Source organism: Protomyctophum parallelum (genome assembly GCF_964188405.1).
Source record: "Protomyctophum parallelum genome assembly, chromosome: 9".
NCBI lineage: Eukaryota > Metazoa > Chordata > Actinopteri > Myctophiformes > Myctophidae > Protomyctophum > Protomyctophum parallelum.
The window spans coordinates 46,702,413-46,727,132 of record NC_139706.1 but is presented as its reverse complement, the minus strand read 5'-3'; the positions used below and the strand labels follow the sequence as shown (position 1 = coordinate 46,727,132).

The 24,720-nt window shown below is 42.1% G+C and overlaps 1 protein-coding gene across 1 annotated transcript; it reads left to right on the top strand.

Annotated features, from left to right (window-relative positions):
- Positions 1–1,044: 1,044 nt before the first annotated feature.
- On the top strand, positions 1,045–24,409 carry LOC310864598 (pregnancy zone protein-like; the record flags this gene model as incomplete). Its single annotated transcript, XM_083773287.1, has 31 exons — positions 1,045–1,143; positions 1,369–1,522; positions 1,749–1,804; positions 2,814–2,831; positions 5,189–5,393; positions 5,588–5,672; positions 6,342–6,474; positions 7,375–7,545; positions 7,960–8,187; positions 9,834–9,897; positions 10,036–10,181; positions 10,376–10,525; positions 11,371–11,517; positions 11,755–11,842; positions 12,996–13,119; positions 13,854–14,079; positions 14,347–14,473; positions 15,201–15,322; positions 16,230–16,281; positions 16,390–16,473; positions 17,036–17,212; positions 17,506–17,578; positions 17,962–18,118; positions 18,573–18,647; positions 19,334–19,499; positions 20,056–20,246; positions 20,832–21,044; positions 22,790–22,914; positions 23,095–23,185; positions 23,305–23,373; positions 24,239–24,409. The coding sequence occupies 31 exons, from the start codon at positions 1,045–1,047 to the stop codon at positions 24,407–24,409; spliced, it is 3,987 nt and encodes a 1,328-aa protein (XP_083629413.1).
- Between the last annotated feature and the right edge of the window lie 311 nt (positions 24,410–24,720).

Sequence of the window (24,720 nt, the reverse complement as noted above, 5' to 3'; positions counted from 1 at the left end):
CTCCCATGCAGGTTCACTCTGTCTGTGTGTTTCTATGTGCACGGCGTTGCTGAAAATTAGCACGTGTGCTCATGCAGATACTACCCTGGGTAAAATAAATAAATACAAAATTGGTTCTTTGTTTTTTTTCTTGGTGTGCGTACAAGGTTTCATGCCAAAATTGGTCTAGCAAACATTTGTACGTGCATTTGTGCGTGCATGGGCACAAAATTCTGTTTGTCTTACTGTACTGTAGCCTACATAAAGCCCCTAATTTACCGTCAAAGCACAGACTGATGAATTAATCTATACCCAGGGACAAATTAGCCATTGGCCCAGTTGGGGCCGTGGCCCTTGGCTCTCAGGGGCCCTTCAGGGAAATTGGACCGCGTGGTACTGGGTTTGACAACCCTGAAAAGGGCTCCTGGGGCCCTTCATTGGCCATTGATTTTGTTAAATTTAGGTTAAAAAAAAGATGATAAAAACACGGAAAAACGCGCGCTATGGGGGACCCTGCAAAAAATGACCAGCCCAGGGGCCCTCGTTGGGGTTAATACGTCCCTGTCTATAGGCTACCTGGAACACATGCTTTCTGCTGTGGGGAAACGTAGGCGGTTTGCACCTTGTCCCTTCCCCCTTCCCCCTGTGTGTGTGGGTGGGGGGGGGGGGGGGGAGGGGCGGGGGGTAACAGTATCTATTTAATAGAGATGATCGCTGAGTCTGTCCCCCCTCAGTAGTCATGGCTCTCTCTAGGGTTAAGATGTGGACATGGATTCTGTCTGCCTGTTTAACCTGGATTTGTATCAGTCAAGTAGCAGCAGGACCGTAAGTATAGAGAGCTCCATAAGTCATAGCTTTAAAACAATAACAGCCTGTAAAACGTAGGTCTGCAGTATCACTGGGTTTGATTGTCCCGCTGGGTTGGATATTCTTATTAAAAACAGTATTATGTATTAGCATTTATTTAACATTACAATTTAGGCATTTGCTGTAACAGATAGGCTAATCAGTAAATCCATGAACATATTTGTATATATTTCTTTTTTGTGCAATTCTAGGCAATACATGGTGGCCATTCCTGCAGTAATGGAGGCGGGTTCTGAGGCCAGGTTCTGTGTGGATTTTAAAAAACCCAACGAGACTTCGACCATGACCATTGTGCTGGTCTCTCAGGAAGCGAACAGAACAATCTTCCAGAAGACCTGTGACACACCGTTCTTCCAATGTGGATTATTCCAGGTCACTTTGTTCAAAAATAAATAATTCTTTGTATAATGCGTCACATTTCAATAGTTCAATATCGGTGGATTTTTGCAACGTGAGCGATGACTTCTCAGAGAGATTTGTGAGGTGTCAATCTTTATGTAACTTCTGTATCCATCACTGCAGGCTCCAGCAGAAGATAAACGAATCTGGAGTCTGGAGGTGGTGGTGAAAGGACGAACATTCCGATCTAGAGAAGTCAGGAAAATCAGGTTCAAATCCTACAGACCCATGACCTTCATCCAGACGGATAAACCAATCTACCTCCCTGGACAAACGGGTAACACTGTCTTTGTTAATATGACATCTTTATTATTTATAACATGAATGAAAGGATAGGCTTAACATTTAATTCAATAACTATCTTAGATGTCAAATAAATTAAATAATGGAAGGGTTACAGAAACCATCGGTTCTGAGTCAATTCCATGTATTAATGCCGTTCCTATTGATTCCTTAGTGTGTCGTAGATGATCTTTAACTATAATCTAATTTATTTATTGCAGTGAAATTCAGAGTTGTGACCATGGACAGCAAGTTCACACCTGTCGATGCAGGGATGGTGAGTCATATCTACTTAATTGTTTATAAGGATCCCCATTAGCTTTTGCCTTGACAAAAGCTAGTCTTCCTGGGGTCCGACACAGACAAACATTTAACATTTAACAAAGGCAATACTTACAATACAATTGTTTACAAACACTAACTCAAAATAAAACATAGTAAAATAAAATATAAAATAAACAGGAGAAATAAAAAACAAAGAAAAACATAGCAAACAATCACTTTCAACACATTATACATTTGAATTATTATTTTCCCAGTTTTACTGCAGTATGATTTACATAAGGTGTTCTTTTAACTTGATTTTAAAGATGAATTTTGTATTTTAATATCCACAATATGGGATTATGGGCATCACTGTACCTAGAGAAAACAGAGAAGAAATACATGTAATATGGTTCAATGTGTTTGAAAATAGATTTCCACTGTCAAATATGTTGTCGGATATACTTTTTCATTAGTTTTTGTTCATTTTTGGGTGAAATACATATTTTCTTTCATCATGGAACAACACAAAGAAGCCAGTTCCCCAAGAACGGGATTATAGCCACAATTTGATTACGTTGGTACTGTAAATGTAACTTTATAGATGTTTAGAGCGGCTGACACTCAGTGATCATAAAGCTGATGATATAACTTACAGTATAAGACAGTAATGGCAGATGAACCAAACCTGCAACAGTGCATATGTGCTCTTTGACCTCTTGTGTTTAACCAGGCTGGACAAACAGCTCAATGTGGAGCCTCTCTGTTGAAGGTCTTATATACATGTGCATAACATAAATGTTTTAGGGTTTTGTAGATGTCAAAAGGGTGCTTTTAGTTTAAATATAGTCTACAACAACCAAAGTAAAGTTACTATGAAACGTAATGATCAGTCAGACTGTGAATGTGGACTCCTTTATCATGTCCTTGGAGTGCTGTGGTTGTATTTAGTGAGACTATGAATCAGATAATGGTTTCCTGTTTTAACACATATCCTTTTTGTTTGTTTTCTCTTCTTGCAGTACAATGTTGAACTGGAGGTAAGACTCACTGTATTGCATACATTAACACTATCTACAACACTGACCTGAGATCAGATTCATACAAGGTTTCCACTGGACACACACTGGTCTGATGAACCCATTCTGACCTGAGATCAGATTCAAAAAAATGTCAGTCGTTCTTCGATTTTTCAAAAAATAGCAGACCTACAAGCTCGTATCGCGCCACTCGGTGGCGCGATATGAGCTTGTAGATCTGCTATTTTTCAATAGCTAAAGCACAACATGATGCTGACACCAAAATGGGTGCCCGGTCAGAATGGATTAACTTGTTGTTGATGTTCAGATCCACACAGTGAATGAATAGTGAATGTTACAGCATGTTAAAGGCACCTGGGAATAGCTTTTTCTACAGTGTATTCAGACAATCTTACATTTCCTCACAGAAAATAATTCAGATAATTCAGAGAATCTAACATTTCCTCACAGAAAATAATTCAGATAATTCAGACAATCTAACATTTCCTCACAGAAAATAATTCAGAGAATTCAGACAATCTAACATTTCCTCACAGAAAATAATTCAGATAATTCAGAGAATCTAACATTTCCTCACAGAAAATAATTCAGATAATTCAGACAATCTAACATTTCCTCACAGAAAATGATTCAGATAATTCAGACAATCTAACATTTCCTCACAGAAAATAATTCAGATAATTCAGACAATCTTACATTTCCTCACAGAAAATAATTCAGATAATTCAGACAATCTAACATTTCCTCACAGAAAATAATTCAGATAATTCAGACAATCTAACATTTCCTCACAGAAAATAATTCAGATAATTCAGAGAATCTTACATTTCCTCACAGAAAATAATTCAGAGAATTCAGAGAATCTAACATTTCCTCACAGAAAATGATTCAGATAATTCAGACAATCTAACATTTCCTCACAGAAAATGATTCAGATAATTCAGACAATCTAACATTTCCTCACAGAACATAATTCAGAGAATCTTACATTTCCTCACAGAAAATAATTCAGAGAATTCAGACAATCTAACATTTCCTCACAGAAAATGATTCAGATAATTCAGACAATCTAACATTTCTTTTTTTTTTTTTTTTTTTTTTTTAAGATATTTTTTTTGCGGCTTACGCCTTTTATTGATTTTTGAAGGGACAGACAGTAGGCTGACAGGAAACGGGAGAGAGATGGGGGGATGACATGCAGTAAAGGCCGTGTCGGGTCCGGGAGTCGAACCCGCGGCACACTGCGACTGGATTACCAGTCCGGTGCCCAGACCGTTACGCTACGGCCTGGGCCAATCTAACATTTCTTCACAGAAAATGATTCAGATAATTCAGACAATCTAACATTTCCTCACAGAAAATGATTCAGATAATTCAGACAATCTAACATTTCCTCACAGAACATAATTCAGAGAATCTTACATTTCCTCACAGAAAATAATGTCCTGAGCAAATCACAGTTTGTCTTCCTACCAAAGAGACCACATTTTCACTCTGAAAATGTTCTCCTGCTTTGTCGACTTGACCCATTCTGACCTGAGATCAGATTCATACGAGGTTTCCACTGGACACACACTGGTCTGATTAACCCATTCTGACCTGAGATCAGATTCTAAAAATGTCAGTCGTTCTTAGATTTTTCAAAAATAGCAGACCTACAAGCTCATATCGCGCCACTCGGTGGCGCGATATGAGCTTGTAGATCTGCTATTTTCCAATAGCTAAAGCATAACATGATGCTAACACCAAAATGGGTTCCCGTTCAGAATGGGTTGAGGCATATGGAAAGTGGCATTGGGGGGAAACTCACATCATAAAATCAATGTACACAAACAACACACAGACTTCTCTCACCAAAGCCGAGGTGAAAAGAGTTAGACTAGGGATGCAGCCTGAGTCAAAGTGTCCAATTAACCCATAGCAATACATCAATGAATTGGCAAAAACACTAGAACAGTCAACAACACCAGGCATCCCGCTAGCAGAAACACAGAAGTCAAATGCCTATATATACTGTTTGCAGATGAAGCTGGTGTAACTGTCTCCTACTAAAGAAGGGTTTCAGAAGCACTTTGCACAAATGCTCACAGGCCTGCAGGGCCCTGACAGTAAATCTAGCCAAGACCAAAATTGTGATTAAAAAAAGACACTCTCTTAATTGACTTAATCTTGCTCTCCTCTCCTCTCCTCTCCTCTCCTCTCCTCTCCTCTCCTCTCCTCTCCTCTCCTCTCCTCTCCTCTCCTCTCCTCTCCTCTCCTCTCCTCTCCTCTCCTCTCCTCTCCTCTCCTCTCCTCTCCTCTCCTCTCCTCTCCTCTCCTCTCCTCTCCTCTCCTCCCCAACATGTATGCTTGAACAGGATGCTAATCACAACCGGATTGGACAGTGGGTGAACCAAACAGCCAATGGAAAGATTCTGCAGCTTTCCTACTCTCTGAACCCCGAGGCCCGTGAAGGAAACTACAAGGTTCTTCTGTTCTTCTGTGCTCCTCTGACGGCATGTCATCAGCATGTTCAGGATAGCGACTGGGAAATATATCATCACTTCAAGGTGGAGAAATACGGTAAGATTTCTTATTCAGAGTGGCCAAACTGTGTGCATGTACTGTATACTACAATAATATTACAATTATCTTCCAAGAGGACTGGCCTATACCCCGTATTTTAACGTATTTCTAAATAAAAAAATAACCACAGTAAAAGTAGATCATAAATCAGTCCTTCTTCCATATAAATGACAACTGTAAATTGTTCCCAGTTTTGCCAAAATTTGATGTCAAAGTAGAAGCACCCGAGTTGATGAGCATCAAACAAGAGGAATTCACAGCTGAAGTGTGTGCAACGTAAGTATAGAATGACGCATCAACTTCTCTTGATCATGTTTATATAGTATATATAATAATAATATATAGTATATTATACAGTATGTAGTCTTGAGAGTTTTACGTCATCAAACATTGAGAAATGGCCAATTTGGCCAAAGATATACGTATTTTAGAGAAGAGATGAGCGGGACATTTTGAGTAGTAAATGTTTTGTAGATTATATTTTATTGTATGGGTAAAAATAAATGGAGGAGACAAAGACTTTCACATGTAGGCTATATGCTCCTTATGTTATCAGGTATACCTATGGACAGCTATAGTATATATATATATATATATATATATACTATATATATATACATATATATATGTATATATATATATAGTTATTGTATGGGTAAAAATAAATGGAGGAGACAAAGACTTTTTCACATGTAGGCTATATGCTCCTTATGTTATCAGGTATACCTATGGACAGCCTGTGTGTTATTCTCTGTATGTTATCAGGTATACCTATGGACAGCCTGTGTGTTATTCTCTGTATGTTATCAGGTATACCTATGGACAGCCTGTGTGTTATTCTCTGTATGTTATCAGGTATACCTATGGACAGCCTGTGTGTTATTCTCTGTATGTTATCAGGTATACCTATGGACAGCCTGTGTGTTATTCTCTGTATGTTATCAGGTATACCTATGGACAGCCTGTGCCTGGCAAGGCAGAAGTGGAGCTATGCCGACCTCTAGACATCTCCTTTAGAATGACCCCAGAACATCCAGAGGGTGACCTTGTTGCGCCCTGTCATAAAGAGAGTAAACAGGTGACTGTCACATGACATGATGTTAATTAATGCATAATTAATTAAGGCATTAATGTCCCTCATTTATTGAGTGTTCTCTCTCTCTCTCTCTCTCTCTCTCTCTCTTGAACAGACGGACAAGACAGGCTGCGCCACCTTTACTTTCAAGATGTCAACCTTTACCAGGACTGCCCAAAAGGCTCTTACTGATATACTGCATCTTAATGCTGAAGTAGAGGAAGATGGAACAGGCAAGTCTTACTGATATACTGCATCTTAATGCTAAAGTAGAGGAAGATGGAACAGGCAAGTCTTTGATACGTTTCCAGAAATAACTATACGATTCAGTGGCTCGTCATCATTCAGTGTATAATGACATTTTTCTAACACTGAATTATTAACCATTTTGACCTGGGAACGATTCTGCAAATGTCTTCTAAATCCTGTTTTCTCTAGCTATGTTTTTCTATGTCAGTCGTTCTCAAACACTTTCATGTGACTTTTCACGATTCTTCAAAAATAGCAGACCTACAAGCTCGTTAGCGCGCCACTCGGTGGCACGCTACGAGCTTGTAGGTCTGCTATTTTCAATAGCTAAAGCATAACATGACGCTGACACCAAAAGGGGCTCCCCTCCCCTCCCGCCCCAAAATGGGTTAAATGACATGGACGTTTTTTTTTCTCCACAGGCACTACACAGAAACAAGGGAAAGCAATCTCTGTCTCATATGTTATCGGAAGCCTTTCCTTTATTCAAACACCCAAGGTGTTTGAGGCCCGATCAGTGATTGAAGGAAAAGTAAGTCCAAATAATAATGGTTTCACAATAATAGCTGCTTCGGACTATATACAGTTCTATATACATACGCATCTGACCATAATGCATTCCGTATAATGTTACTTTGTCTTTTTTACCGACAGGTCAAAGCCGTGTACTTGAATAACACGGCCATTCCCGACACCATGCTGTACATGTTTGAAGGTAAAAGATGGTCGGCGCGTAGCACAGTGAACGTCACCACTGACAGGGACGGCGTGGCCAGTTTCTCATTCGACACGTCGTCCACATCCGGAAAAGAGATCTTTCTCAGAGTATGTCTGTAGGGTTTCTTTTTGTTTTTAACCACCTGCATGCTTGCATCCCACTGAGCAATCTTCGGCTTTTAGACGTAAAATTTTCGGCTTTTAGTCGTCTAAATGACCGTCTAAAAACTGGGGTGAAAATAGTCTAAAAATGAAAGTTTTTTAGCAGTCTAGGCTAAAAAAAACTCGGCTAAAAAACGTTGTTTCAACGTCTATATATAGACAGTCTACATTTAGACAGTCTTTTCATTTTTAGACTATTTTCACCCCAGTTTTTAGACGGTCATTTGGACGTCTAAAAGCCGAGAGCATGCATTCACAATTTGCGTCATTCCCGAGAAGAGGGCAATTATAAGTACAAAACATTGGTTGTAATAAATAAATCACATATTTTTCATTTTCCGTTTTGCTGTGGTGATAAAGGCCAGCGTGCTACCAGCGATAGAATACCATGGATACAGAACGCCACACTATCAAGACGCGGAACACAAACTGTCCCTGGTCCAGGAAGCCACCGTCGACACCAAGACCGTGAGCTCACTGGAGGTGAAGAAGACGGAGAACCCGCTGGTCTGCAACGTGGAGAACCTCATCACCGTCCACTACACTGTAGTTGGAGAGACTGCAGGCCCCGTGGACCTGATGTACCTGGTGAGACGCACGCACACACGCACACAGTGTCAACCTAACCTAAGTAAGTAAGTAGCCTTGCCCGAGCCATGAGGCCCATAGGGGCAGGAGCCTATCTCCTGTTTCTGTAGCCATGAGGCCCATAGGGCAGGAGCCTATCTCCTGTTTCTGTAGCCATGAGGCCCATAGGGGCAGGACTCAGGAGCCTATCTCCTGTTTCTGTAGCCATGAGGCCCATAGGGGCAGGAGCCTATCTCCTGTTTCTGTAGCCATGAGGCCCATAGGGGCAGGAGCCTATCTCCTGTTTCTGTAGCCATGAGGCCCATAGGGGCAGGAGCCAATCTCCTGTTTCTGTAGCTATGAGGCCCATAGGGGCAGGAGCCAATCTCCTGTTTCTGTAGCCATGAGGCCCATAGGGGCAGGAGCCAATCTCCTGTTTCTGTAGCTATGAGGCCCATAGGGGCAGGAGCCAATCTCCTGTTTCTGTAGCCATGAGGCCCATAGGGGCAGGAGCCAATCTCCTGTTTCTGTAGCGTGAGGCAGCTTGATGTACAAGTACACCCCCTGGACATGACGCTAGTATGTCGCAGGGACTTATAAGTACCCCCAATCCAACCCTTGATGCTGAGTGTCAAGCAGGGAGGCACTGGGTCCCATCCCATTTTTAGAGTCTTTGGTATGACACGGCCGGGGATTGAACCCCGACCTCCCAGTCTCAGGGCAGACACTCTAACCACAAGGCCACTGAGCTAACCTAACCTACGCCTACCTATTTAGATCTGATCTGGTGACCTCATTGTGGCCACTTTCATAATAATAATAATAATAAACTTTATTTGTATAGCACCTTTCATACATAAATGCAACTCAAAGTGCTTCAGGGCAGAACAGAACAGGGCTGTTGTTTATTACCGGTTTCACTTAATTAATTGGCATGCCACAGAATATTCAAATTAAGTCTGTTAATCCAGTACCGCTGTAACTTTTTGATAACCATAATGTCTCTGTCTGTAGAATGTGCACCAGTCAACACAAATATGTTCTGAGCCATATGTACTGCATATCTATGTGTATAATGTAATTTATATTTGCACTGTGGTGCTGATGTTATGAACCATATGTCTACTGTACTAACTCAGCTATAGCTTTATGTTTTCTGAACAAACGTTAAAAATCACACCCATGTGAAGTGAGGGGCGCTCTTATTATCTTACAACATGATGATCATGTAAACAAACATTAAAACTCCCTTTATTGTCAATGGCGTTTTTAAAACAAACATTAAACCTGTATATCAAAAATGCCATTGACAATGAACGGAGAACTAATGTTTGTGTGGTCTGAACAAACATTAACATTGACAATGAACGGAGAACTAATGTTTGTGTGGTCTGAACAAACATTAACATTGACAATGAACAAAGAATTTACGTCATATAGTGTCTGAGCAAATCGGCATATGCATGTCTGTGGGAACCATTGGCCAATAAGGGACCACCATTCTTGATGATGATGTATGATGATTAGAGCGCCCCACACTTCACACTTTTTTATTTTAATTTTAATTTTTTACAAAATATGCATATACTGTACATGACCATGTGCATTTACATAAGAGAGCTTATTTCCATTCTCCTCTCCTCATTCTGTCCTTTCTGTGTCAATAGATTTTATCCAGAGCAGCTATTATAACGGAAGGACTTGTAAGCGTTCAAGTGCTGGATTCTCCAGGTAAGTAATCAACAAATACAACAGCACTGATTATCTCTAATTAACCAATACATAAACACAATTAGATTAAAGGAATATAAATAAAACATTCTAGCTGATACATGGACAAACCTCTAACTGCTGTGTGTTTCCATGCAGTCACCGATGGTGAGATCTCCTTCAAGTTGGATGTCACCCCAGAAATGGCTCCGTTGCTCCAGGTCCTTGTGTACGCCGTCCTCCCCAGTGAGAGAGTCATTGCTCACAGCGCAGACTTCACCACGGAGAATTGCTTCCGTAATGAGGTCAGTTCAGGTCTGGCCTCTGCTCTCTTTTGTGCCAATTAATGTTCATGTGATCTCAAGGGATCCCGGTAACCTTGTCTGGTCACTGTGGAGGATGAGGTGTCAGAAGAAGGGGTTTTTTGTGAGTGGGGCTAACATGATTTATTGCAGGTGTCAAGGTCTGCATTCATGGTGATGTTTTGTTTACATGTCAGGTGGTTCTGGAGTTCTCTCCATCCACGGCGATCCCCGGAGAGAAGAACACACTGCAGGTGTCGGCCACGGCAGGCTCTCTGTGTGGCGTCAGTGCCATCGACCAGAGTGTTCACATCAAGGCGCCAGGGAAGCGGCTGGACGCAGACAGGGTGAGTACCTTCCATTCAATGCAGACATGGTAGTTAAAAAGGTCCTTCTTCACACTTACTTCAAGGACAGGTGCGTAGGAGCAGGCAGTCAATGCATGAACAGACTGTCTTTACTTACAGCAAGTATGTATTGACCAGTAAGATAATAACTGAACTCTGACCGGGGAGGGAGTCTAGGAGGTACAGTAGGCGGGTTATTTCCTGAATATTTCAATAGAAGTTGAAAAAGGTTGTTTTATTTGTAGAAAATCTGAATCTGTTGGAAATATCAATGTGGTGTTAGATAAATGGCACACTATCAATAAAATATTAACATGGCTGTTAGGAACTGTTCTAAAGTCTACTAGGGGTTTTACTGTCCGTAACAGGTATGAAAGAACAACACGGCTCATAAAAGAGTTATCGGGTTCAATACTCAATTCACGATAACTTACAAAGTGCATAACGAATGATGAACAGAATGGCTCTGTGAGCCCAGAATGAATACGGAATGACTTACACTACATGAGGTTCAGGCATATCTGTCTAACAAAAGAACCAACCCAACCTAACAGACAGACAAATGGAACCTAACACACAGGACAAACACTCCTTCCCGAAGGGAGTGAACTTAAAGGTCAGCAGGACGAAACACATAAGTAGAGCGGCTGGAGGGAAGGCCACACGCAGCAGTGTTCCCACCCCCAAGTCCAAGCAGAGACTGAGCTTTATAGTCCAGGTAGCGATCGAGGCCTGAGCTTCCACAGACAGGACCAATCCAGGGGCTGATCAGGCTCCAAGTTTGCTGGCCCCTGGTCTACTGTATACCGTCATGATTTTGGCTCTAAACCCTTGTCTTTGAACAGATCTTTGCCCTGTCGCGAGTCAAGAAATCATCCCCTATTCCACAAATACTTGAAGACGCTCAAGAATGTTTTCCTGTGAGATCAAAAAGATATGTTGGCTACCCTGGACACCGCCGTGGTGACAAGGACGCCTACACTGTGTTTAAGGTATATCTATGTGCCTCAATTTAAACTAAAATGGTCCTACACTGTGTTTAAGGTATATATGTGTGCCTCAATTTAAACTAAAATGGTCCTACACTGTGTTTAAGGTATATCTATGTGCCTCAATTTAAACTAAAATGGATACATTATTGCTGCTTTTAAGTTCGTTATCGCTGAAATACATTGTATACGGCTACTTTCTACTTCACCATGACATGTTTTTGTGTCGATTTAATCTAGAATCTGGGACTGTGGATGGCAACAAATTTGCTTACAAGAACACCTGCCTGCATCCTGTTCAGAGGAATAGAGTACTACAATCAGAGAAGTAAGATCCAGATACACATTATTATGTACAGTAAGAAGCATGAATTCAGCTGATTTCAGTGTGTTTGCTATCATTGTCTGAATTCTGGGTGAATGTTTGAAGTGCTTCCAGACAGAGGTTGCCTACAGATTCCAGACCACACCCATTGTAGCTGTCGCAGGTTCAATGGAATGTCCACGCGTCATACAGACGTCTAATTTGGTTTTATTTTGACATGCAACTCCTCCAAACAGTCACCAAAGACACTGTGAAAACTGCAATAAAGAAACAAAGACATTTTGTTCAGTTGAGTCCATATACACATGAAGCAGAGAGTCCTCTAGTTAGTGAGACCAATCAATTTAACAAACAAAGTCTGCAGTTATACATTACAACATTATAAGCAATCCACAACAAACACATCACAATCAAAAGAACACAATAAACAATATATACCGTGTTGTGCCTTTGAACTAAATATCGTCTCTCTCTGACGCTCCCAAAACAATACTAGGAACTCAGTTCAACCTCTGACAGGTCTGATCATGTGACTCACTCCTTTTGCCTTGTTTGTGATATAACCTTTTAACATATTTATTGTCGTTTTTTTAATTCTATTTATTCATAATGAAATTAACCCAAAATATGCATGATCTTACATAAGCAAGTCCACCTTAATATTATTTATCATCATCATCATCATCATCATACTATCATCATCATCATCATCATCATCATCATCATCATCATCATCATACTATCATCATCATCATCATCATCATCATATAATTCTAACAATGTCTGTGTGTGTGTCTGTCAGAAACACCGCCGTAGCTCCTCATTGCCTGCACCAATCGCTCCCACTTTTCACACAGGCATCGGCCATATTAATATGGAGGGCATAACGAAGCCTTTTTTTGATTTGACACATTAATGATTATTAATGAATTTATTAGTGAATTAAAAACGCACCGGGCGCAGTACCCCCCACGGCCACAAGGGTGGGGGGCAAATATCTCACAACGGGTAAGGGCTAGTATTTATAACTGAAAACACTGTCTCTCTCTCTCTCTCTCTCTCTCTCTCTCTCGTTCTGGGACAGTTAGACCCATGACTCGTCATGGTTTCGAAGACGAAGACGGTGTCGTATGGTTGTCGATGTCAGGTCCTACAGGTTCTGGAGGTCCTAACGGTCATGGTGGTTCAGGTGGTGACGGCGGTGCTTCAGTTCCTCCGCCCATACAGACCATCCGCTCCTTCTTCCCAGAGACATGGATATGGGACCTGGTGGAGGTGGGGTGAGTACAACATGAGCATTAGACATTCTCTTTTTATTTTAATATAATTTTCTTTTTTTATCCCACGATTTTGTAACCCATTTTTCACACCTGTGTCAATCATCTATTGTGATCCTGGGCTCTACACACCCTCCACCAACCTAGTCCCCCATATATGGGGGACAAGGGGAGAGCAACGGACTTGAACTCATGCTTCCTTCATGCCTGAGTGTCCAAGTTGCTCCTTTTACACCTGACAGGGGGGAGTTTCCCTGGTTGGACGTATAGCGCGTGGAAGGAACACGTTATTCCAACCAGTTCCTATCCCCTCCATCAGGCGCCCCGGCTGGCCAGGGGGAGGCCAAACATAGGTTTTTCAGAAAACTGTCAGGACTTTGTAGAATTGACCTCAGGTCTAAATGGGTTAAAGGAAGATAAGTGTATACTATAGAGCTTAAGGTTTTTAGGTACATAGGCCAGCTTGTAAATGGTGTGTCATTTGATACGCTAATCACAGAACAGGACGTTTTTAACACACAAAGTCCCTTCAATATATATCAGTTCAGTTTGTGTTATATCTCTTATAGGTTTATTAGCTTTAGCTCTAGTCATTTTATTTTATGTTAATTTGAAGTAAAGATACTTTATCAGAAAGGAAAAAACCTATAGCACATGATCATCTTAAACAATAGTAACAGATTTTATTATTTTCCTGTCTGTCTGTCTGTCTGTCTGTCCATCGTCCTTCCATCCAGGACCTCTGGAAAAGCGGACGTGTCCCTCACCGTCCCAGACACCATCACCACATGGGAGACGGAGGCTTTCTGCTTGTCCTCAAGCGGCTTCGGTCTCGCTCCTCCCAAGGAGCTCAAAGTCTTCCAGCCCTTCTTCCTGGAGCTCAGCTTGCCTTACTCCATCGTCAGGGGAGAGACATTTGTTCTGAAGGCTACCGTCTTCAACTACCAGTCCAGCTGCATCATGGTTCGTTCGTTCTGCCTGAGGATTTGAGGCTATAGGAGTATCCACAATTCCACATCATCGCCTAGCACGCTTTGCTTGTCTTATTTTGTTGTGATTTATTTTATTTATTTATGGTTGTTATTTTAGCACTGAATGCTCATTGACTGCTGCTTCTCTTCATGGTTGTATTTTATCTTGGTTTTGTAAAGCACTTTGTATTCACTGAAAAGCGCTTTGCAAATAAAATTAAAAATTTGTATTATTAATTATCCTCCACTCTTCCATCAGGTGAGAGCGACTCCCAGCCCCTCATCAGATTACACTCTCTCAGCCATCCCTGGTGAAGAGTACTCCTCCTGTGTCTGTGCCAACGGACGCAAGACCTTCCGCTGGACTATGGATGCCTCTGTCCTGGGTGAGACCTGCGCTCTATGCCTTTATCTTGTACTACAGTTTGTCACATTCAAACCAATACAATTTACAATTTAGGCATTTAGCAGACGCTCTTAATCTAGAGCGACTTACATTTAAGCAAGAACAAAAGCATGGGATTACATCACATAAAAGCATTTATCATGAAACATGCGTAAGCTAAGAAAGTAACAGTGGAATATCTATATAATGAAACTATACATACACTATACATATAAACTATACATATTTACTACTATGCTTATTATGTACTATGGCGTGCTATGACTATATACAATACAATTATAGTGCTGTCTACATAACATGCTATAAGTCTGTGTCAAATGCTATCTAAGCCAACAGAAATGCTATCTAAGGGGTTAGGGTAAGTGCTATGGGCCATGATGGAGTCTGAAAAGGTGGGTTTTCAGGCTACGGCGGAAGATTGGGAGTGATGCTGCAGTTCTGACTGCAATGGGAAGTGCATTCCACAGTTTTGGAGCCAGAAGGGAGAAGAGTTTGGGACAGAGTTTGGGAATAGAATTATATAAGATTACCCACACTCATGGAAACTTCGCCTTCGGGTTCGTGTGACACATAATCAACCCCCTACATGACACAAAGTCTTCTAGTACTATTATTATTATTATTTCCTGACCCCTATCTGCATGCTGTATTATCAGATATGCTGACAAGGCGTTACTTGACCGTTGGTTGTGGATGTTTTCCAGAGGTTGTCAACGTGACGGTGAGCGCTGAGGCGGTGGCGTCCCACGCATCGTGTGACAACGAGATAGTCAGCGTGCCAGAGAGAGGCCGCATCGATGTCGTCACACGCCCTTTGATCATCAAGGTAGGCGGAAGTTGTGACAGTTGTGAACGAGATTTATAATCTAGTTTTTAATATAGGCTTAACCCATTCTGACCTGAGATCAGATTCATACGAGGTTTCCACTGGACACACACTGGTCTGATTAACCCATTCTGACCTGAGATCAGATTCTAAAAAAATGTCAGTCTTTCTTTGATTTTTCAAAAATAGCAGACCTGGCCCAGGCCGTAGCGTAACGGTCTGGGCACCGGACTGGTGATCCAGTCGCAGTGTGCCGCGGGTTCGACTCCCGGACCCGACACGGCCTTTACCGCATGTCATCCCCCCATCTCTCTCCCGTTTCCTGTCAGCCTACTTTCTATCCCTTAAAAAATCAATAAAGGCGTAAGCCGCAAAAAAATAAAAAAAATAAAAAGAAATAGCAGACCTACAAGCTCGTATCGCGCCACTCGGTGGCGCGATATGAGCTTGTAGATCTGCTATTTTTCAATAGCTAAAGCCCAGAATGGGTTAGTTCCCTTTTTTTTCCCTTCAATTTACAATTTAGGCATTTAGCAGATGCTCTTGATCCAGAGAGACTTACATTAAGCAAAAACAAAAGAATGGCATACATCACATATATAAAAAGTAGTTATCATGAATCATGTATAAACTAAGAACGTAACAGTGGAGTATCTATATGTCAACTATACATACTATACTATATTATATATTATACAATATACATGTGTACTATAAAGTGCTATGACTACATAGAATGCAATTCTATAGTGCTGTCTACGTAACGAGCTATAAGTCTGTCTAAAATACTATCTAAGTCTACAGAAAGTGCTTTCTAAGGGGCTAGGCTATAGTATAGGGCAAGTGCTACGGGCCATGATGGAGTCTGAATGAACTGAAATCCTTTTCTGCCTTCCTCTCCTTGCAGGCAGAGGGAACAGAAGTGACTCAGACCTACAACTGGTTGCTGTGTCCGAAAGGTGAGTGTGGATCGAGTGTACAGTACATGAAGGGTAAAGTACCATTATAGTACATTCCAACGTTTATGTGCCTAACGTGATTATTTCATATCTCTATCCCTGTCTTAGGAGAGACTTTGACAGAGGAAACCCAGCTCCAACTCCCTGATAACGTGATCGTGGGATCTGCCCGTTCTTCTGTGTCCGTCCTGGGTAAATAGACTTGAGTTTTCTGCTCTTTTGTATTTGGTGCATTTCCTCTTTATCACAAACTACAGTGAGGAAGGACGGTTTAGAGAAAGGAGATTACCAGCTGTGACATAATTTACAAGCAAGATTCAAACCTCACGTCATTGCAACTAGGTCTCAGCTGCTGTCTGTCCCTCCTATGCTGTCTCCCTTTCATCTGTCCTATTGTCTCTCCTACCGTGTCTCTTTCATATCTTCCTGCTGTCTGTCTCAACAAGTTGTCCTTATATATATATATTGTGTGTGGGTGTGGGGTGTGGGTGTGGGTGTGGGTGTGTGTTCCTTCCACACGCTACGCCCTACTGGAGAAACTCCCCCCTGTCAGGTCATAAGAGAAGCAGCCTGCTCACTCCCTCGTGCATTGAAGGAAGCAGGAGCTCAGTTCTGGGTTCTCCCCATGTTGGCAGAGGGAGAGTAGCGCCCAGGATTACATTTTAGGCAATTGGCACCGGGTGAAAAATGGGTTACAGAAAACATAATCAGTCTAACAGCCTCTCTCTCTCTCTCTCTCTCTCTCTGACGACAGGCGACATCCTGGGCCGTGCCATGAAGAACCTGGATGGACTGCTGAGGATGCCGTATGGATGTGGGGAACAGAATATGGCGCTCTTAGCTCCCAACATCTACATCCTGGAATACCTGAAGAACACAAACCAGCTGACAGCGGCCATCAAGGAGAAGGCCTTTCCCTTCCTGGTCAGCGGTGAGTCCAACTCTCCTTTATCTGGATTGTTTGGCAACCGTTTCTAACCTACTCTGCGGTAGTATTTTCTACATAGTCATTGGCCATCTCACCCCCCCCTCCCCCCCAGTTCAGTTATTGTTGATGTCATTAATGTACTTTTTTTTTTTTTTTTTTTTTTTTTTCTTTTTTACTTTTATATTTTTTACATGAATGTTGAGTACTGGTGTTGTTGTTGGTTTGTCATGTATCTGTTGTCTGTCCTGTCTTATACAAAAAACTTCAATAAAAATACTTGAATAAACTACATGCAGGCTACCAGAGGCAACTGAACTACAAGCAACGTGGAGCCTACAGCACGTTTGGAACTGGACCAGGGAACACTTGGTGAGAATCCTGTACCTGAGATCAGATTCATACGAGCTTTCCACTGGACACACACTGGTCTGATTAACCCATTCTGACCTGAGATCAGATTCTAAAAATGTCAGTCGTTCTTCGATTTTTCAAAAATAGCAGACCTACAAGCTCATAGCGCGCCACTCGGTGGTGCGATATGAGCTTGTAGATCTGCTATTTTTCAATAGCTAAAGCACGACATGATGCTAACACCAAAATGGGTTCCCGTACAGAATGGGATAATGAATGCCTGCTGGGTGTGTGGGTGGTGGACCGTCAAATGCAGATTTTATGGACTCAAATGCCCAAATAGCACAATACACAACTTGAGCATTACATAATGTGGTAAACGTGTGTTTGTCCATCATCAGGTTGACTGCATTCGTCCTGAGAGCTTTTGTCCAGGCGAAGTCTTTCGTCTTCATCGACCAGTCCAACATAGAACAGTCAAAGACCTGGCTGGAGAGTAAACAGCAGGGCAACGGCTGCTTTGAACAATCTGGAAAACTCTTCAACAACAGAATGAAGGTACGAGTGAGGAGGGATTAGGTCTATGGTACACACACAGTGTAAATACTTAGTGTATCACCTTCATAATATCATATTAAGAGAAGAGGTATTGGGGAATAATATATCTCTGCTGCAGTGTCGGAAGAAATCACAAAACTTTTCAGGAAGTGAAAAATATACATCTTTCAGGAAATTAAGAAAACCTTTTACTTTGAAAACAAAGCAATACTGCCTCATCAAAGTTGGCATTGGTATAATATGACTTATATTATATTATCATGAGAGGGGGAGAGGTGGTGCAGTTAGCTGCTTTAGCAGACAGTTTGAGGGTCCAATGGAGTTAAGAGGTTTTGTCTACTTTTCATTGGTTCAATATTTTTCTTAACCAACACACAGACTTACTGTAGGTGTTACTGTAGCTGGTGTCATCCCGACAGTAACCATAATTATGTAATTGTGTGTTTTAATGCAGGGTGGAGTGTCGGATGAAGTGACTCTCAGTGCTTACATCACTGCTTCGTTCCTGGAGATGAATTCCTCACATACAGTAAGTCATGTCATGCCTACACATACAGTAAGTCATGTCATACCTACACATACAGTAAGTCATGTCGACTGGGGCGACTGTGGCTCAGGAGGTAGAGCAGGTCGTCCAATGATCCGTGGGTCGGCGGTTTCGAATCCCGGCTCCTCCTCCTCCTGTCTACATGTCAAAGTGTCCTTGTGGGCAAGAAGACACTGAACCCCACATTGCTCCCGATGTGCTGTTTGGTATACCTTGCATGGCTTCCGCCGCAATCGGTGTATGAATGTGTGTGTGAATGGGTGAATGTAATGCACAATCTATGTAAAGCGCCTTGGATAAAGGCGCTATATAAATGCACCATTTACCAATTATGTCATGCCTACACATACAGTAAGTAATCTCATGCCTACACATACAGTATGCTAATCTCAATTAGAACCCACGATGTCCCTCATGATCACTTGTGCTTCACATCCACATACAGTACGTCATTGTTTTGTTTTTTTAAACATATGTTTATTGATTTTCTTTACAAAGTAGTATTTTTCAAAACAATTTACATATATTTTTCAGTACGTCATTGTAAACATTTTGAAAGGTCTACAAGGTCACAATCTATTGCGAGTTGCTATTTTCACAAATTCTGCCCCTAAAAAGCAATACTTTGTACTAATTTGTATGTAATGCCTGTCTGTGTCTCTCTGTAGGATCCTGTGGTGAAAAGCCTGTCTTGTCTGAGGGAGGCCATCGATGTGTCCATGGAGACCAACACCTACACCACAGCTCTGCTGGCCTACGTCTTCTCTCTGGCGGGGGAAACGGAGACGCGTGCACTGCTCCTACAACACCTGGACAGGACTGCATCACAAGATGGTGAGAGATAGAAAAAACAGATGCATTTAGATCACATGAAATGATGAAATGAGATGGTTAAAACAGTTTAAGTGGTGCTCCTACAACACCTGGACAGGACTGCATCACAAGATGGTGAGAGATAGAAACAGACAGATGCATTTAGATCACATGAAATGAGATAGTTAAAACAGTGTAAGTGCCATAAACGTTAAGACGAGTTGAATCCAATTATGCACTGATTGCCATGGACGATAAGACGAGTTTTTTTTCTTTTCTTTTATATATTCTTTTTTTTCTTTAATCCATATTTTGAAAATTCCTCTAATTTGGTGTGCAGGTGATGTACATGCACATTACATGCATAATATAATTACATTTTCTTTCTTTTTTTTAATAATGGGCTAATTGGCAACCAAAGCCTAAACTGGTGACCACCAGGTGGCGCTGAAAGATATGACAAAACAAAATCCACTTTTTTAGCACGAATAAATGATTACTGCTGTATATTGTCACTGTGCATTTACCAGTAAAGGTTGGTTTTGACGAATGCTTGTTTTGTTGGTTGTTTCCCCAGGAGGTTTCCTGCATTGGTCTCAGACCTCCAGCGAGACTTCGGCCTCTCTGTCCGTAGAGATCACCTCCTACGTGCTGCTGGCCAAGCTTGCCAGCCCCAATCCTAGCGCTGCAGACCTTGGTGATGCTGCTCGCATCGTGAGGTGGTTGGCCCGCCAGCAGAACTCCTACGGTGGCTTCTCCTCCACACAGGTTCAACTCAAATAATATGTCCCACACTACAGTATCTGTCTTAGAAGTTCTGGGCGTTTCTGTAGATAGGTGTTGCGGTTAAAATGCTCACCTTTGAGTCTGAACCGCTCAAGGCCCTTACTGGTCTTTCTTCCTTTTCAAAATCTTTTTATTTTCGTTTTATAACAGTATGGGTGTCATGTCACAGATTCATAGAAGAAAAAAAATATCAGATTTTAGTATCAGTGACTGGGGTAAACAAACGTACTGTATGATCGTGGGCAAACATAATGAAAAGACTGTTATTATGCAAAACATGGCCCTTCAAGACAAAAGAAAAAACGAAAAACATTTTCTCCCCAATTTAGTAAAGCCAATTCCCAATTCCCCAGCCTCTCTACAAGTACTCCATCTCTGCTAACGCCCACAATCAGTCACTGGGAGGGTGAAGAAACGTACTGGTCTTTCTGTCTGTACATGTTTCATGTACTGTAACTCCTTTTCGTCCCCGTTATAGTCTGCATGCTTTACTGGTCCCTCTAGAATCATGCCATGCTCCCATATGCTATATAAATAAAGTGTATTCATGGTTTGTGTGCTCTGTAGGACACCGTAGTGGCTCTGCAGGCTCTGGCTCGCTACTCCACTCTGGTCTTCAGCCCAGAGGGCTCCAGCACTGTGACGGTCAAATCCTCCAAGGGGGACCAAGTCTTCCAGGTGGATCAGAGCAACAGACTGCTTTACCAGGAGAGGGCGCTGCAGGACGTGACGGGGAAGTACAGCCTGGAGGTTAAGGGCACTGCGTGTGTCTCAGCACAGGTCAGCCCCACTATCTGTTCAAATGTCATAAGTAGGCCCAGGCCGTAGCGTAACGGTCTGGGCACCGGACTGGTAATCCAGTCGCAGTGTGCCGCGGGTTCGACTCCCGGACCCGACACGGCCTTTACTGCATGTCATCCCCCCATCTCTCTCCCGTTTCCTGTCAGCCTACTGTCTGTCCCTTCAAAAATCAATAAAAGGAGTAAGCTGCAAAAAAAAAAAAAAAAAAAATGTCATAAGTAATGATGTCATTGTGACCTTGGTAGACTACAGGGTTGTAATGGAATCACAGTTTGATGAACATACCAATGTGGGGGGGGGGGGGGGGGTGCATATCTTTGGTCCGATGTACTAACAGTCCCCGACACGCAATAGTCCGACACCCTACCCTAAACCCTAACCGCACGCTAAAGCCATGGGGGAGTCTGAACCAGAGCCTTAGATATAGACAGAGTAGGGGGCACGGTGGCACAGTTGGTAGTGCTGTCGCCTCACAGCTAGAAGGTCCTGGGTTCGATTCCCACTCGGGACGCTGTGGGTGCTGGCGGCGTGTTTCCTCCTCCGCGTCATCAGTGCCCATACCCGAGGCGGGGTTGGCGAAAGGGCCCTTCTGTGTGGTGTTTGCATGTTCTCCCCGTGTCCCCTAGGGTAGGTACCCTCACAAAAAACATGCAGTAATCCTGGTCTCTTAACTGCCAGCCGGGGCGCCTGATGGAGGGGAAAGGACCTGGTTGGAATAACGTGTTCCTCCCACGCGCTACGTCCAACTAGGGAAACTCCCCCCTGGCAGGTGTAAACTTGGAGACTCAGGCATGAAGGAAGCATTAGTTCAAGTCCGTTGCTCTCCCCTTGTCCCCCATATATGGGGACTAGGTTGGTGGAGGGTGTGTAGAGCCCAGGATCACATTAGATAATTGACACAGGGGTGAAAAATGGGTTATAAAATCGTGGGATAAAGAATTTAATAAATAAAAAAAGATATAGACAGAGTTATGCAAACTGCGTTCACTTCATGGGGCTTCAGTCCAGTCTTCTACATTGAGAATGCGGGGACAACCACCTGGGACCGGACCTGAAGTAGGCAGACATGCATTGGACTCAGGGCAACAGCCCAGCTTTATTCATCTTAAATCCCTTTATTTTAGATTGTTTTGTAGTAATCGTACAACATAAACATTAAAGAGACTTTAGTTGTTACTGTACAATGCTTTAAAACAGTTGTCATGTGTAAAATAGCTCTTATTTGCGCCGCCCTCGTTGAAAACAATTTATTTCCAACTCCAGCTTTGTCTCACTTCAGGCGCTCGAGTGCTCGGCGTCTGCCACCTCTTTTATTAGATGGCTCTGGTCTTAACCAGCCGCATGTCGGACCGCTGGTATGTCGGATCAACGGATGCCCTGTAACAATACTTTGCAGCAGCATATTAATACCACGGTCTACTGGATTGTGGTATACAGTATGCTATATGCTTTGGGTATATGCATAGACAGATAGATGCCTCCTGTGGCTCTGGGGCGTCTGTACGGTATATGTGATGCTGTACTGTATATGTGATGCTGTACTGTATATGTGATGCTGTACTGTATATGTGACAAAATGTTCTGTCATGTTCCTTCCTTCGGACGGAACAACAAACAAATGCACTTATTCTACATGACGTAGTAGTTGTAATGATGTAAGAAAATGCCACTTTACTCTTCGGATCTGATTGTACAAATGAAACTCTATACTTCTGTTTCCTCAGATGTCTCTTAACTACAACATCCCGACACCAGTTGAGGAAAGCAGTTTGTCCATCAAGGTCACACCCGAGGCCGACTGCAACAGCAACTCTATGACACAGACGATGACTCTGAAACTACAAAGCCTGTAAGGATCACCTGTAGACACAGACAATACAGCCATGTCAATGACATACACAACAAACGCACGGAGAAAAAAAATTCATACTAAATATGAAATAGTTCACGTTACAACAGAATATACCAAAAAATGAGATTGTTGTGAATTCTTGTAAAAAATATATTATCAAATATTTTATACCTACAGATATACTGGAAATGAAGCAACAACAAACATGGTGTTGGTTGATGTAACGATGCTTTCTGGATTCATCCCAGATCCAGAGTCTTTGAAAAAGGTGAGTTATTGTAAACATTTTGTGTGAAAAGCTTTTAAGTTTTAACTTTATCTTGTACATGTTTCTATTTGAGTGCAGAGTTCACAGATAACCAGTTCAATGTGATGGTTTCTTCACAGCTGAAAAAGGCTCTGCTGGTGGATCGTGTAGAGCAGAAGGACGACCACGTCATTATGTATTTCAAAGAGGTGAGAGACCAGTTCACAACAACACATTATTGTTCAATACAAATCAGACCACCTTTAAAGGAGAATTCCATACTAGAAGGCTTTCTTACCTTTCTTTGTAGTTGTTATGTAGCCACCAAAGAGGTCCAGGTGTTATTTTGTGCAAAAGCTCCTTATTGGCTATTTCCCTTACCATAAGGCTTAGATGAATTGCATTGAATTGAATGGGGCTATGGGGTGTTGTGCTAATTCGCTTATTTCCATCGCTCAAAATTAATGAATAACAAAAATTTGTATATATCCTCTCTTCATAATGTAAATAATATCCCAAGCGGCACACTTTACTACTTATTTCGATGGAAAATAAGCAAATTAGCACAACACCCCATAGCCCCATTCAATTCCCATTCAATGAAATGCAATTCATTGAGGGCTTATGGTAGGGGAAATAGCCAATAAGGAGCTTTTGCACACAAAAAACACCTGGACCTCTTTGGTGGGGACGTAACGACTACAAAGAAAGGTAAGAAAGCCTTCTAGCATGGAATTCTGCTTTAACCCATTCTGACCGGGAACCCATTTTGGTGTTAGCATCATGTTATGCTTTAGCTATTGAAAAATAGCAGATCTACAAGCTCATAGCGCGCCACCGAGTGGCGCGCTAAGAGCTTGTAGGTCTGCTATTTTTGAAAAATCGACTGAACGACTGACATTTTTAGAATCTGATCTCAGGTCAGAATGGGTTAATCAGGCCAGTGTGTGTCCAGTGGAAACCTCGTATGAATCTGATCTCAGGTCAGAAGTAAAAATCTAACCTTACAGGTAGGCTAATCTATACTCTATACTCACATACTCTTGATCATCTACTGTACATTTCTGCCAACAGTTAACAAAAGGAATAGCCATCAACCACGTCTTAGAGCTCATACAGGAAGTCCCAGTTCAGAACCTGAAGCCAGCACTGGTCAAGATCTATGATTACTACCAGCCAAGTAAGTACATGTGTAACGCCCGGGGTTCGAACTCGGGCCTCCCACCTGAAAGTCCAACACCTTAACCACTAGACCAAAGGGATATCCCTCTGGACTGGGGGAGATATTAGACTGTTGAGGCCATCAGGCAGAGGCTCTGCTACACAGTACAGTACAGTACAGTACAGTACAGTACAGTACAGTACAGTACAGTACAGTACAGTACAGTACAGTACAGTACAGTACAGTACAGTACAGTACAGTACAGTACAGTACAGTACAGTACAGTACAGTACAGTACAGTACAGTACAGTACAGTACAGTACAGTACAGTACAGTGTTACACAACCTCTCCTGTGGCTATCTGCATAGACTACAACACTACACTACACACCAG